This window comes from Ptiloglossa arizonensis, chromosome 3 (genome assembly GCF_051014685.1).
Source record: "Ptiloglossa arizonensis isolate GNS036 chromosome 3, iyPtiAriz1_principal, whole genome shotgun sequence".
Lineage (NCBI taxonomy): Eukaryota > Metazoa > Arthropoda > Insecta > Hymenoptera > Colletidae > Ptiloglossa > Ptiloglossa arizonensis.
Genome location: NC_135050.1, coordinates 17,899,046 through 17,913,959, shown reverse-complemented (window position 1 = coordinate 17,913,959; position 14,914 = coordinate 17,899,046). Strand labels below are relative to the sequence as shown.

The window sequence follows — 14,914 nt, the reverse complement described above, 5'->3', positions numbered from 1 at the left end:
CGTTAACATAATGCAATAATTTCTTGACATTTTTTAAAGTCATGACAATATTTAAGTAATTTTATTTCATTTTTATACATTTTGATATGCATGTTTTCATGTTAGTTCAAGCGTTCCTTTTATTTCTGTAAGTTTTTGGACCATTTTTTAATATAAAAGTATGTTAAGAACACAGCTGTATGACATATTTCGCAATTTTAATATTAGATTTAGCTCATTCTGAGTAATTTTTTTGCAATTTCTCCAAAGTGTATAAGGCTACGAAGTTGTAAACAAAATAAAAGATATATGCTAGACGTTATAGTCTAGTTTTTACCATTTGACTTTCCCTACCCGTATAAATGGAAGAACATGTGTAGAAATATTCAATGTTAACTTAATTACTAAAATAATTAATTTATTTAAAAACGTTCTCACAAAACACCCACACTTTGTATGAATGACTTAGTATAGTAACTGCAATGTAATCAAAATTCAAACTTTTGTACATAATTTTATCGTCTAATACAAATACATACCAGTTTTAATTTTAATATTAAACCTAGGACTAGTATTTTTTTCAAATTTTCATGGCAAGAAAATCCACATTTGCTTAAAGTTATTCAAAGTACATCCATTAAAAATATTTTATATAAAGTGAAATGATTATCGATCATAGAGTTATATAAATTTAAATATGAAATTATCCAGACGTATACTTAAATTTTGAATAATTATAAGCAAACATGCAGAACATATTATTGGTGATTATAAGAATTACATATCTGACACGGTCATTTATTTTAAGTATTCATGAAGATATAGTTACTCCTTTTCAAAATTGGTGAATGGAAAACGTCATTTCAAAATTTAGAAATAATTACTGTAGCAAACATGTACTTAGAAAAATGACAGTCTTGCTGCTACTTCCATAGTATTTGAATTTTTTCGAAAATTGGTCCTTAGTAAACACACATTCTCCTATAGTAACTCATTTAAACGTGTGCCGTTTTACTCATAAAGGCACATTTTTATTATTGTATATCACCAGATTGTTTTTTTATTTTTATTGAGCTACTTTATGAATTTATACTGTTTAAGTCATTATTGATAGAACACTTTAACTAATTTGGAAAATCATCGATTTCATTATATACAACTTTGTTATTCTTACTTTCTTTTGCGTTATTAACAGTAAAATGTTAAAACAGATGTATGATTCCCTCGTACAAGTAAAAATGGCGGCATATCGCGTGTTAGAGTCTCTAGCCAAGCCATATACAAAGCTGCTGATACAGCACCTTTTCGAGGCATTGGTAGTGTCCTGAGAAATATGCAGTAAATTTATAAATGTTTCAACAATTAAAATGTAAGAGTCCATCAATGCTTTGCCACTTACATAACAACTAAATTAGCTTCCATAGAATTTTCAAGTAACAATTCTCGCAAACGCAGGTGCCTATTCGTTTTCTCTTTCATGGCAATTAGTTCAGAATCTTTAATGACATCTGAAAACAATGCGAATAAACAGTCAATTTGAAAATACAAGAAAGATAAATTTAATACAGCTTATATCGATTATTATTATTTAAATGGTAATACCATCATCTGTCGCGTTAGGGTCATCTGTTTGTTGGAAACTTGCTATTAATGAATCGAAAAAACTTTTTGTTTTATCCTGTGCTTGTTTCGAAATATCTGGTATAACTTTCAAAGCAGAATAATCTATCCGGAATTTCGATAAAAGACTTGCCATGCTAGAAACATAACAATAATATTAATAATATATTTTATTCGTTTCCGATTATGATGATATATATTTCACGACTTACTTTCTTTGTTCGTATTCTAGTTCAGAATTTTTATTTGCAAGTGCGAAGACCCTTAATTTACTATTCGACCAATTGCGTCTTGTACTAATAATGTATGGTAATAGAAGGGTTAAACCACCGTCATCGTATAACCACCATACATCTATTGTACCTTTTTTTTGTTTGCGTTGAAATTTCGTTACAGCGTTAAGTATATCTTTCGCTACAGGTATAATATTTTGTCGATGTTCGCGATGATCTTCCGCTGTTGGATTAGGGTATTCGTTGATCATTTTGGAACGTCTTGGTGCTGGACTACCAGGAATTGAAATGTCTGACGTGCTACTGGCTGTACAAAAAAAATGGCCAATAATAACTTATTATATATGATAACAAAGTTTAGTAAAATTAAAAAAATTTTATTTAATTTTGTTTTGTATAAATATCAAAAGATGTTATAAACAGATTTCAAACCTTGGCTAAGTTGAGAAAAACTTTGATTTCCTGGTAGTGAAATTGGTACACTTTTTTTATGTTCTTCAAAATCTCCTATAACTGCACTGTAATCCAAACCTTCGCTTATTCGAAGTAATGCTACTGCTATATGCATATCCAAGGCTTTACTGCGTTAAAAAGAAAATAATACAAATGTTAATTTTTATAAACAAAATTTATGATCACTTTGATTTCACTTAATTTATATGAATTAATATATTTTATTTTGTACTATATGAAAATACTTACTGCATCACGTTAAAGTACATATTTAAATTTTTCCGTGGACACGTTACCCAGTCTTGCTTATATCCCATTAATAAAATATTAGGTCTCATTTTCCCCAAGCCAACAGCTTGCAAAAGGGAAGTAGCACCCTCTTGAAAGCTTGCACCATCCACCAAAAAATAAAATGCTTTAATTTTATTTGCTCTAAACCAAGAAATACAATTGGCAATCATGGAATTGCGCGTCTTATACGATATTGGCATCTGAAACATAAAAACATATGTTAAACATTGTGTAATAAATTTATAATCTTAGGGATCATCTTTAGATAATTTAATCGTATATATGCATACATTTAATTTTATGTTATGAGTTTTTAATAATCTGTACGAATCGTACCTCGATAATATGACCACAAATAAATAAGCTGTTATTTTTAGTAATGTGATGTGCAAAGTCGACGAGCGACGATCTTGCACTTGGACTACCAGTGAGTACTAGGAGCTGAGGTCTGTAATTTTTAACATGTTCTTCGACCCTATCTAGTTGTTGAACAGCAGTTAAAGCGTTATTGTATGTTTGGGCTTGCGTAGTTGAACCCCAATTTACATCTATAAAATACCACTCATGTATTGTACAAACATCAAATTATTTAATATACAAAGCATTACCTACCTGGTTTTCTGTACGAAACTACTAGATAAAGTGCCAAAACTACACATAAAGTGATCAAAGCTGTCCACCATGAGATCAGGAACATCACAGAAACACAGAGAATAGCACCAGCAAGACTAAGCCACATATTATAATACTTAAATCAAAAAAAGTCATTCTTAGAGCAAGTATTTTTTTTAAATCAAGAAATAATATAACAAAATGTTTACCTTAAACGTTGGTCGCCAACCAATTGGTTTAGCCAGTGAAGCATGGAAAGTGCTAAAGTTAATGAGAGTATAGGCAGCCAAAAAGAAGTTTGAGATCAAAGGAGCTATGGCATTTAATTCTCCTAAAATAAAAGTCATGCTTTATGATAACAAAATTTGAAACTAAAATATTTAATTAAGAATGAAAGAGAGTATTTAATATGTTATTGTTTCATTTTTTTATAGAAAATTATAACATTTACCGATTAAAATAAAACCAACTGCAATTATAAATGTAAGAAAATAGCCACGAATTGGTTCTTTGTCTTTTTCACCACTGAACCATGCTATTCCAGGATATAATCCATCGAGACAAAGTGCTTGAAATACTTTGGGCGCAGAAACCAACGTTGCCAAAGCACTTGACAGTGTAGCTGCGAAGCAACCAGCATAAATAATTGGGCCAAACACAGAGACTAATTCGATTACCTAAACGATTAAAGTTAAATTCATAATATATAATAAATCTATGATTTGAATATGCATTTGCAGTATTCTTTACAAGATATTATAAGGAATACCTGAAAACTATTGTGACTGCCGTAAGGACAGTTGTCCGTACAATTAAATTTTGTGCCATATATACTCCACACTATTTGACTTGAATTTACAGAAGCAATTGTACTTTCTGTAGTTTCATTGCTTGCATTAAAAGTTGATACGGTAGTATATGAATCATTGAAAACGTTCCATAGATCGTTAATATTACCAGAGGCATCTCGCATAACTGATCCTCCTACCATGAGTGCCATAAGAAAATAAGTCAATGTTGTCAAAAAAATTGCCAACAGAGTTCCCTTGGGAATAGCTGTTTGTGGATCCTATTAAAAATATAAACAAAACAAATAAGTAAAATTACCTCAAGACTTATTTCATTATTTCAAAAGCAGAGAAAAATGCTTAGTAAACTAAATGATTCGTTCTGTGTAAAAATATAATGACTTAATTTTAAATGTATATTACATACGTCTCTGTCAATGAATTACAACCAAATGGTCAGTTAATCACGCGTAATCTTAACAATTACAGTATTAAGATATTCCCTAAAGACGAAAGGACTAAATCACCTTCAAGTCACCGGATATATTCGCACCTGCCAGGATACCTGTTGCCGCTGGGAAAAAGATAGCCAAGACTGAAAAAAAACTATGTTCCACCCCTTCATGGTACCTATAGTCTGGATAAAAGTTCTCCCTGAATAGATCAGCTGCAAACACAAAAAAAATGAAATAGAAATGTAGAATTGCAATCTATGTTCTTCGAAAATTTTAGATGTAAGCAATGTCACTTTATCGATAGAAATAAGCTCAAAATATAGGGATCGATGACTACTAAGTACATAGTTGTATCGATCACTACTTTACACAGGTTTTACCAAAATAAAGAAACGCAACCGTATCAAAACCAAAACTATACAATACGTATAAATAATTTCTTTATCTACTAAAGAAATCACTGTGATTATCGGACATTGTTACGGCCATTACCATTGTATCCTATAAACCCTTTAGCTTTTTCCTGGTTGTCTTTGGGACCAATGAAAGTGCCGATCATGAAATCGACAATAGCTACAAGCAATATAACGAGCAATCCAATTTGAGCCTTTGCCTCCCACTCCAAACCGATCATCACGATTACCAAAAGCAGAACTATCGTGACGCAACCTATTGAAAGAAGACAATTAAAAAAATACAATAATACAATAATACATTAACACAAATTCGTCTATATTGACCTATAATTCTAATATCCGTGTTATCACAGTCGATGATACAGATTCCGTTCGCTTTGAGACAATCGACCATGCTTTCGCAAAAGCCGACAACGTACATGGCGCAAGCGACTGCGTTTGCCAGTGAAAATATAAGCCCTATAGATCCTCCGAATTCCGGTCCCAATGATCTGGAGATCATGTAATACGTACCACCTGCGGGAAACATTTAATTAATCTCATCGATCGACGTAAAAACGATACGAGTTTATTACAGTCCGACCAAACTCAATTGATCGTTCAAGGTCACCATCCTGATTACGAATCACGTTGGACACGATTTCTTTTACACGATGCTGAGAGTATTTGTCGACAAATTTACGCAAGATAACGGATTGTGGTGGGGAGAGTACCCCGGTGACCTTGAACGGCCAATTGAGTTTATTTCGACTACGGAACACCGCAGGAATCGATCGGCCAACACGAGCTTCACGGATTCTCAACAAAACGATCTTTCTCGGTTGTTCTAACTCGAGGAGAAATTCCTTCGGTGTTGTTTACCTCCTTTAATGAGTCCATTTGTGCTAATCGCCGACATCGATAGCGATGTTATAGTGGTCACGGCTGTCGTTGTAAAAATCAATAAAATAGCTTGTCCTAAAAGTGCCAAAAAAAAAAGCGATTATTTAAACGATCATATCCAAATTCCCAACGAATCTTTCCAACAGTTGTGTATTGGTACTATCTCGTTTATTCATAGTACCAGGACACGAATATCGATAAGATTCGTGGTACAGTCGCAGAATTTATCACGAATGAAAATTTGAGAATTTTTTAAAAGACATTCACTAAGATACAATTACCTGTACCCGCTTGGGCTACGACCCAGGAGAGCCGTAAGAAAAGCATCACCCCCCAAATATTGAGAAGACATCTCAGCAGAACTCCCTGTATCCATCCGAATTTGAAGCCAGATGATGGCGGCTTCACGTGCGCGACTGGTATAGTGTGCGATCCTGAGCCCTGGAATAACAAATCGAGAAGATACGTTAGATTTTCGAAACGTTTTCAAAGGCTGTGTCGTTTCTGCGATTACAGGACATCCTCGATCGAATTTCAAAAGGTATAAAAGTTAAACGCGTTTCACGTTAACTTTCGTATAGCGGATAAAATCGTTCCTCGGCTGAACGTTTCAGCGATACAAAGAGAAAATGAAATACGAAACTAACGAAGAATCTGGCGCAACTGTTGCGTTTCTCATCGTTCGAATCCTTTCGACCACCAAAAGCCGGAAATTTCGGACGACATTGAACGCTTCTATTAACGGTTCTATCGACGCTCATCTAGACCAATTCAAGTTCAAACTAAATCATTGTTCCAGATACGCTCCGCGGATAGAGTTTTGCACGATTATGAATAAACTTTCGTCTACTGGCCATTGATTCGGATAAACAACTATTTATAGAATTAAATTGCAGAACTTGTCGAGAGATCTGCAGATCTCTCTACGTGAGCGTTACGCGTAAATTGAGATTTAGAGGTGGTTATCGGCATTGAAGGTGATTCGTCTAGAGGAAGGGTCGCCAGTCGACCAATGAAGACTAACGATTTACGTAACAATGCCTCACATGTCGTACATTACACGTCGCCCAATGTTGAGGTACTTTTTAGGAATTCGACTCGGAGAATCGGGCGGGATCGTACTTAAAACGCGAGACATTCGAAACGTTGTTGTAATTTCGTGATAAAAATGTTTTCCCATTCCGGGGAAAAAGAACGCAACATCGGTCGAGGGAATCGTAAATCTCCGATTGGGCGTAATTTTAGAACGAAATTTTCAAACGAAACGAAAAACGTCGAAGAAAATATTGTTTCGAATTGTTCGAGTTCAGATTTCCGATGCGCAAAGTAGTTTGCCGCGGCGATGTGAATTTCGAACAACGTTTTCAGAATCGAGATTAGCAATCGAGCCAACGTTCTGTGAATCGACACGGATCGTGATCGAACAAACGTTTTCGAAAGCTCTGGAAACGATCCAGCGAGTAAAAAATTTGCAACGTTGACGCGAATTTCGACGAAGAAACGTTTTTCAGTGTCGAGCTTAACGCGAGATTTAACCAACGTTCTGTGAATCGACATAGATCCTAAATACACACGAATCATGACCAAACAAACGTTTGTGGAAGCCTTAGGAACGATCGAGCGAGTAGAAAATAATTGGATCACGCCCTCTCAGATGTCATGGCGAAGTCGTCGAGATTAGGGGTACGAGAATCGTTGGTACAAAATTCTGGCACTTTCAAGGTTAATCCTACTCGTTCCCGTGTGCGACGAGAAACTCGACGTTTCTGGAAGAAAAAGAGTCACCGATTCGATTCCATCGGCCGAAATCGTACTTGACAAGAGGAGCACGACCATCGGGCGGTTCAAGGGTACGCGAGCCTTCTCAACTGGCTTATAGCTCTTAGAGAGACGATTATTTCATTCCATTATTCCCCGTTATATCCTCGAATATCGTGCCTTGGACTCCGGTATAATTGCAAAATTATTCTTACACGTCTGCACGGACTCGATCTCGTTGTAGCTTTACCCTTCGTGAACCGAAAAGGAAAAAAGTAAAAGGAAAAAAAAAAAAAAAAACACGCGTCGATGTCTCGCAAATTTTCGAACCGTGTCGCGTTGAAATTTTCCTAACGAGAAATTGAAAACTTCGTCCGTATTATCGCTTTCACCGCGGTCGTTGAGAAAACAGTTTGAACTCGGTGAGTGGTTGTGAATTTTGTTTAGGGACATCTTTTACTTTTCTGTTTCTCGAACACATTGACAAGTGTACAAGTGTCGAAGAGCTGGTTAATAATTCGAGAAGCATTAATTTCTACATTAAAATTCAACGTTGCGACGATACTCGTTGGACGATCGAACCCGAAGTAAATGAAAAAAAGAATAAATAAAAAAATTCGGGTGAGCCCAATTGTACTATTTTTGTATTCGAAAGAAATTTGTCAAATCGACGAAAAATTTCTCGGTTGGTTGGAAAACACGTTTCTCTCGCGACGAGAGCGATCGTTGATTCTCGAAACGAAAAAGTTTCGTACTTTTTCCACTCGTGAACTCTCACGAGACTCTCTCGGTACGCCATCGCGGATCATCCCATCGTATACGATCCACGAATGCACATATGTAAGTACATGCGACGCGTAAGTGAATTACGAGGCGTGTTGCATCAAAGAAAAGAACGACGAAGGAAGGAACGCTCTTCTCACGCACTGTTGCACGCGCGCTCGTGTGGGTACCAACACGCTCGCTGAATACACGGTACAACAGTCAAATAATAACAAACCCTTATCCCTCGGCTCGTAATGTATTCGGAGCACGCGTTTTACTGGTCCTATTGACACTCTCGTTAAGCCATGTGTGCCGCACAATTCAGATTTGCGACCGATATTTCAATTTTCTCGCGGCCGTGTTTCTCCCGCCGGCTACGCCGCTCGTTCGATTTTTATCATCGACTCTGCACCTCGCCGCTTTATTCCATAAACGAGAAATACACCTACCCAGAACACCGATCTCCCGAAATCGATATCTCGAAGCCTCGTTGCCGTTGTTTCTTTGCTCGAGAAACTTAGAAATAGATACCAACGCGAAAATTTCTCTCGGAAATTCCCTCGAACGAGAAAAATTCAATATCGATAATTCGTAACGAAAACGATGTAACAAGTACAATTGATCGTAACGAAGCGATAAATAAAATGGTGAAAAAAACTCGTTGAATCGGACACGTGGGATACGCGTATAATTTTCGAATCATTGTTCCGGGTTCTTCTTTTTCGCATTTTGTTGTTTTTCAATGCTTCTCGGAGTGACTTTTTCCGTTTCGTCCTTCGATTTTCCATTTCATTCGAAACGCGAATTTGCGTAACACCTTTCGAGCATAATATTTTCGTGAGTGTAACCGTGGAACCTCGACACGAGTCTTGGGTCAAGGGTGATCACCTTCGTGAAACTGTTCATTGGATTGTATGGTATGTTTGACACCGGACGCGGCCATTGTACGAGAATCTTTAAAAATAGTAATTCAAATTTGTCTAACATCGGACGATCTATCTAGTCTCCGAAGCAACGAAATACGTTCTTACTCGGAAAGCAGCAGCACTCTGCATCGATTCTTCTCGCACCGAATTCAATTTTTCGCGCGTTCACCGGATCGCGATAGAATTTTCATTTTTACAGAATTTTAACAGAAGCGTAAACGGCAGGACGGATGAAATACCAAGCGGTTCGAGGAATCGAAATTACCAGTGTAATTCGTAACTCGCTGCTAGCCCAGATTGCAGCCGAGTGTACTCACACAAGGATATCAATTTCTCGAATAAATACTTCAGTGGATGAGACAGTCTTGTGGCATTTATGATCGTTTCAAGCGATACTTTAATTGTCCAGCAGAACGTGGGGGTCTCTATTTTAATCTGTTACAAACCGTGAATGTTGTATGCAACCGTGTGCATTTTCCCTGAAATTTACAGAACAGGTCTACTCTGATCATTGTCGAGATACGTTTAGATCGTTTACAAAGACTCGAGCAACAACGATTGTCGTCGCGTATCTGAATTCGATTAACTTATGGGAGAAGAGTCGCGTAAAGTATACATTCAATTAACGTCTAGTCAGTTACGAGAGACAACGATCGGTAACTCTAACAAAATTTATTACGAGAACTGGTTCAAATATTCAGAAGTAAAAGTTGCTTATTTCGGTAACATTTGTTTGCACTGTTCTTCGCGATCGAACGAACCGAAAGTTTTCCTTCCATTCGCGTAGAACGAGCGTGTTCCACTCTTTCGGACAACGGACCAGTCGTTTCGAATTTCGAAGTGCTGGAACACCGGTGAGACCAAACGGCGAGAGTGACGAGTAACCGATAGTAGTGTCGAGTAGATCGTAAGGGCGATGAGTAACCGTTGTAAGTAACGAGTAGTCGGTGATAGCGCCGAGTAGTAACGAGGAACAACCGTTGAGAACGATGAGTAGGAAATGAGTACGATGAGTAATTGTTGAGAGCAATAAGTAGCCGATACGATAGCGTTGAAATATCAAATTAGAATGGATAATTGCCGAGAGTAACCGATGACACTGTCGAGTAGATAACGAGAGTAACGTATAACCGACGATAATATCGAATAGAAAAATTTGTAATTAACGAGATCGAGCGTTGAAAGTAACGTGTTGCCAACGATTAAATACATTTAAGGTTCGATCGCGTAACAATTACGCAATTCGAGCGGATTGTATTCGAAATTTATTTAAGTGGAATTATCGTCGACTCGGTGTCGGGGACAATCTAAACGATGGATTCAAGTCGTTACGGTCCTCCGTTCTGCCGGACATATCATATTTCGGCCTATCAATCAGTTCATTTTAGCTTGCATTTAGCCAAGCACGACCTCGTGAGATTTTCTGAAAAAAACCGTATCCTACGGGAGGGAAAAAAAAAAAAAAAAAATACATTTCACGATGACCGATGATTGTCGTCGGGTCGAAACGGATAGAGCCGAGTCGGAGGATTCTTCAATTGGCACAAATTAGCTGTTGTCAAACAGGAACAATATGTTGGACCTCGGAGACACGAATTAGAGAACAATTCCAACGTGAATAGTTTCGGAACATTTGTACGATGTAATGGAATTAAACGACCCCGCTGATTCTTAGTTAGCAGGTTTGGTACTGATTCGCGGAAGACGGTATTCGGTTCTCGTTCTCTTACTTCGAATCGGGTTCGTCCGAAACGATTTATTTCAATTCCGAAGCATTACTTCTATAACGATGATGAAAAAAAAAAAATTGATTTTCGAAGATTTTTTCTAAAAACTTTCTCAAGATTATCTTTCTCCGTGTTGTAGAGGTCATTATTATTATTATTATTATTATTATTATCGATCGCTGTTACTACAATTATTTTTATGAAATTAAACGTTCGTTTTTACCGTGCAACGTAATCACGGTACAACGCCGTTGCTTTTTGGACGTCGCGATGATGCGTTTAAAAAATTTTGCGTATTAGTTGCTTCGGAGATCAATGGTGCGGAGTCTGCGCAAGCGCCGTCTTTTCTCGTAGCAGCGATCCAACGAAAGATAGGCTATTTCTAATAGACCAACCTGTATATAATACGCAGCACGTTGAAGCGTTTAAAGCGAGTGGCTCCTTCGAACAGAGATGATCCTGAAATTGTGCATTGACCAATGAATTTAATGAATTCGGATTTCCGTAGGATCTAAATCGATGATTTAGAGTCGGGGGTGGGGGGAGGAGGAGGGAAGCGGTTCAGTTCCCGCTAAAAATGTCAAAAACCGAGCTACGCGTGAACCGCGTCGCGTGCTCGCGAAACTTTACCAAGCTGGAAAGAATACTAAGCGCGTAACATCGCGCACCGTCGCGACCGTAATGAGTAAGTACAACTACCGACACATCGTAAAAGAAAGAACCGGTGGTCCTATTAATGGTCAAGTATCATCATCCTTACCTTGTTAAGCAAAGTGGGATTGTGAAGCTCGTCCAAGGATGGTCTATGAGCAGCCTGGATGCTCATGATGTTCCTGTAATTATCCAGTCTGGGTAGCGCCTCTCTGGTCATGTGCCTGAGGGACTTTTTGGTCTCCTGTTCGCCGAGAAGACTCGCGCGTCCTTCGAGACTGTCGACACGGTTCACGTGAAACCTCGTTCTTCTCAGGAGATTCAATTCGACCGCCTCGGAGTCGACGTCCCCTCCTCCGTTTATACCGTTTTCGTGAGCCATTTTGCTTTTTTTTTTCTTTTCTTTTTTTCTTCCTCGTTCCCGATTCCCAACGATTCCTCTGCAATTAAATTTCTATCCTCCTGTGCCCTCCGATCTTCCGTGTCGTTGTTCCGCGCGGGTCGCTAACGATCGTGTTCGATCACGGTCCAACGATCGGCCGATTGTTCGTTCGTTGACCGAAGAAATCTCCTTCCTCACCGTGAACGATCAAAGGATCCGCCGACGAATTCCCCCGCTTTCTTCGACAACTCACCGATTTACCGATTCAGCCTCGGACCGGAACTCCCTGTTAACAATCATTGCACGTGGAAAGACGTTGAACAAGATTTCACGGTACGGTTGTTAGTTCCTGGTAAATATTGAACAAACCGTGAACCAGTAAGTGATCTTCGAAAAATTTAATTCGTCGATGTGCGGTCGTTAGGGACGAGATTCTACGATAAATTCGTCGAGAATACAAAGGAGAGGTACGATTAATAAAGAAAATCTTTCGACGATGCGCGTGTTTTACTTTTAGGACGTTTTCGGAAAAATTACGTACTCGTTGAATTTCCTCTAACTTTTACGATCGATCCGTCGATAATGCAGAATGAAGGGGCAGCTTCGAGGTAACTCGTTTGAATTTCGATAAAAGATTTTTGGTCTTTTGGTGCGTACTTTATTTTCGCGATGTTTACGCAATCGAAGAACCATCGTCGTAATAGGAAGTAACTGCATTATCGACACCTTCCATGGTTGGTGATTGCAATGGTTCTACGCGGTACTCTGCACTTTGTTGCAACGATCGAATTTGAGGTTCAATAAATTCAAAACACGTCTGCGCTATTTCCATCCCCTATAACCGGTTCGTGTTGGAAAAGATCGGTGCCCAATGCCCTTGGTTCTCGAGTTACAATTAGTTAACAACTGCCGCGTAGGCTTGTCAATTATAAAATTACTCTTGTTTACAACACTACACACATAATTACTGGCTCTCGACGAGTTAATGTATGGGTGATCCAGTTATCAAATTAATCGTTTCTTGTAACGCCGTAAAAAAAATCTACTTGAATGGATCGGAAACATTATTCGCCCCGTGAAAATTATTAATAATGTACAGATATTTTTAAGTTCTAAATAAAACTCACTTGCATATGAAAAACGTTATATACCTAAAAGAAAAACATTTCGAAATTTCAATCAATTGCAGAAAGTCGACCTTGTTTTTTTTTTTTACGTATTAAAAACACTCGTCCAGCAAGGAAACGTAACGAACACACTACCAACCCCAAAGATTGTCCATTCAATATCGATACAAAAAATATTTTAATCGCACTGTCATTTCACGAACGTCCAAAATAATTTTTTCCTGTTCGATCTAAGTATGTTTTCTTCCTTCTTCCAAAATAAAATATGATTTTATTTTGTAATTAGAATTTTCGTGTTTTCTCGACGAAAAATCTATTTGTTCATCTTTTACTCTTTATTCGAAATTATTGTCCAAACATGAATTTTACACACTAACACACCCAATGTTTTCACAAACGAGAGCAATGCAATTATACAAATTGTTTTCTCAACAATAGTCAGGTACAACGAAGAAATCCATTTTCAAATTCATGAACACCGTTTATATAATACATAGTAATCTTGCTGGACCACACCTAGGGAGCGAGGTATCAATCAACCCCCTACGTTTTAAAACGAGACGACTGATAAATTTACACAATTTTCTTAAAAATGACTAATTTCTCTTACAAATATTATTCCATATTTTTCACGATTAAGGTAATGTCAAAAAACATATTTTGCAGTTGTCGATTTCCCAACGGAACTAGTTATCGACGAATAATAGGAAAGAATTTTTGTTTTCGCGCCTTCCGTTATTTCGTCTGCATTTTTAAAGAAGCTATAAAAGACGCAAAAACAATAATTCATTCTGCTAATGCACCTAACGATATTGCCAGATGTTCGAAAAACTGTCGATGAAAATAACAGTATACTCGATCTTTATATCTTCACGCTGTCTCGAATTCTTTTTTAACTATGGACCCTAAAATTTCATAACGAAATTTTGTCCTTGTAATGTTTTACATGCGATGTCCTATATATGTGATAATAAATAAAATCGGTTACTAAATGTACTTACCGAACCGTGAGAAAAGTAATAGATTCGTGTGACGAAAAACAAATACCGAAATCAATTAAATACCGTGTACTTATCGTATACCCCGAAAACTATTAAAATACAGCATTATAAAGTCGCCTATTTCACAGATGCAGAAAGCGCACACATTTTAAAATATATAGTAGTGCTTAGCAACGCAGCCGGCTCGCCCCAGTCGTCAAGGCTTTACTACAAATACAGACTAACGTTTCGTTACTTTATTCTCGCACGAGGGGAAAGATCGGTATATACATACATCGTTCTTGTGTGCATCTTTCCCAGCAAGGAATCGCATCATTTTCAATCGGCGGAACAGAAGCAAGTATTTTGTCCTTCACCTTTCTTCCCAACCCTCTCAAAGGGTCCTCTCGAGTGGAATAGGGATTCCCCCATAACCTCACGCCATGAATATTCACGCCTTTCGAACTGTTCACATCTGTCCGCGGTATACAATTGACGATTCTAACATTTGGAACTTTTTGAAAATGCGTCTAGTGACATCTCCGGCAAAATGATTGAAAACCAGTGACTTCTCGATTTGTTTTCACGATCGCACGATACAAACGTGTCCCTTCTCACCAAACTCGCACTGAACGAGAATTTGCTCGAACCCGGGTAAGCACTACTTACGCATTTGCAAACACGTGCGACTTCTGTCATATGTACTCGTGTGATTTCAGAGACTCACCATTCCTCAACACGTCCGACCGTTACTATACCCCGAGTTCTACTGACGGAACATCGCACGTTTCCCCTTTATTCGAGCGCGCGCATATACTACGCTCGCGCATGCAGCGCGCGCACATGGACGGCATCCGACACACGAGACA

At 37.8% G+C, this 14,914-nt stretch overlaps 1 protein-coding gene across 2 annotated transcripts; it reads right to left on the bottom strand.

Annotated features, from left to right (window-relative positions):
* Window positions 1-684: 684 nt before the first annotated feature.
* On the bottom strand, window positions 685-14,800 carry Ncc69 (sodium chloride cotransporter 69). 2 transcript variants are annotated; one of them, XM_076306072.1, is made up of 18 exons: window positions 14,773-14,800; window positions 11,666-12,224; window positions 6,011-6,170; window positions 5,709-5,804; window positions 5,172-5,363; window positions 4,924-5,100; window positions 4,504-4,643; window positions 3,958-4,257; window positions 3,640-3,865; window positions 3,398-3,519; window positions 3,189-3,324; window positions 2,913-3,124; window positions 2,535-2,776; window positions 2,265-2,413; window positions 1,812-2,139; window positions 1,582-1,736; window positions 1,379-1,487; window positions 685-1,303 (listed from the first exon to the last, which is right to left on the bottom strand). In XM_076306072.1, the coding sequence occupies exons 2-18, from the start codon at window positions 11,936-11,938 to the stop codon at window positions 1,168-1,170; spliced, it is 3,153 nt and encodes a 1,050-aa protein (XP_076162187.1). In that variant the 5' UTR covers window positions 11,939-12,224; window positions 14,773-14,800; the 3' UTR covers window positions 685-1,167. The 2 variants fall into 2 exon arrangements, with proteins under 2 accessions (XP_076162187.1, XP_076162186.1); XM_076306071.1 differs by lacking the exon at window positions 14,773-14,800 and adding an exon at window positions 14,341-14,758.
* Between the last annotated feature and the right edge of the window lie 114 nt (window positions 14,801-14,914).

Bases quoted from the DNA above. Each gene is read 5' to 3' on its own strand.
- Ncc69 (XM_076306072.1), bottom strand. From the start codon at position 11,938: ATGGCTCACGAAAACGGTATAAACGGAGGAGGGGACGTCGACTCCGAG. The intron at 3,520-3,639 runs GTAAATGTTATA...CTTTTATTTTAG, and splicing joins AGTTGGTTTTATTTTAATCG to GAGAATTAAATGCCATAGCT. The intron at 2,140-2,264 runs GTTTGAAATCTG...TTTTTTGTACAG, and splicing joins TTTTTCTCAACTTAGCCAAG to CCAGTAGCACGTCAGACATT.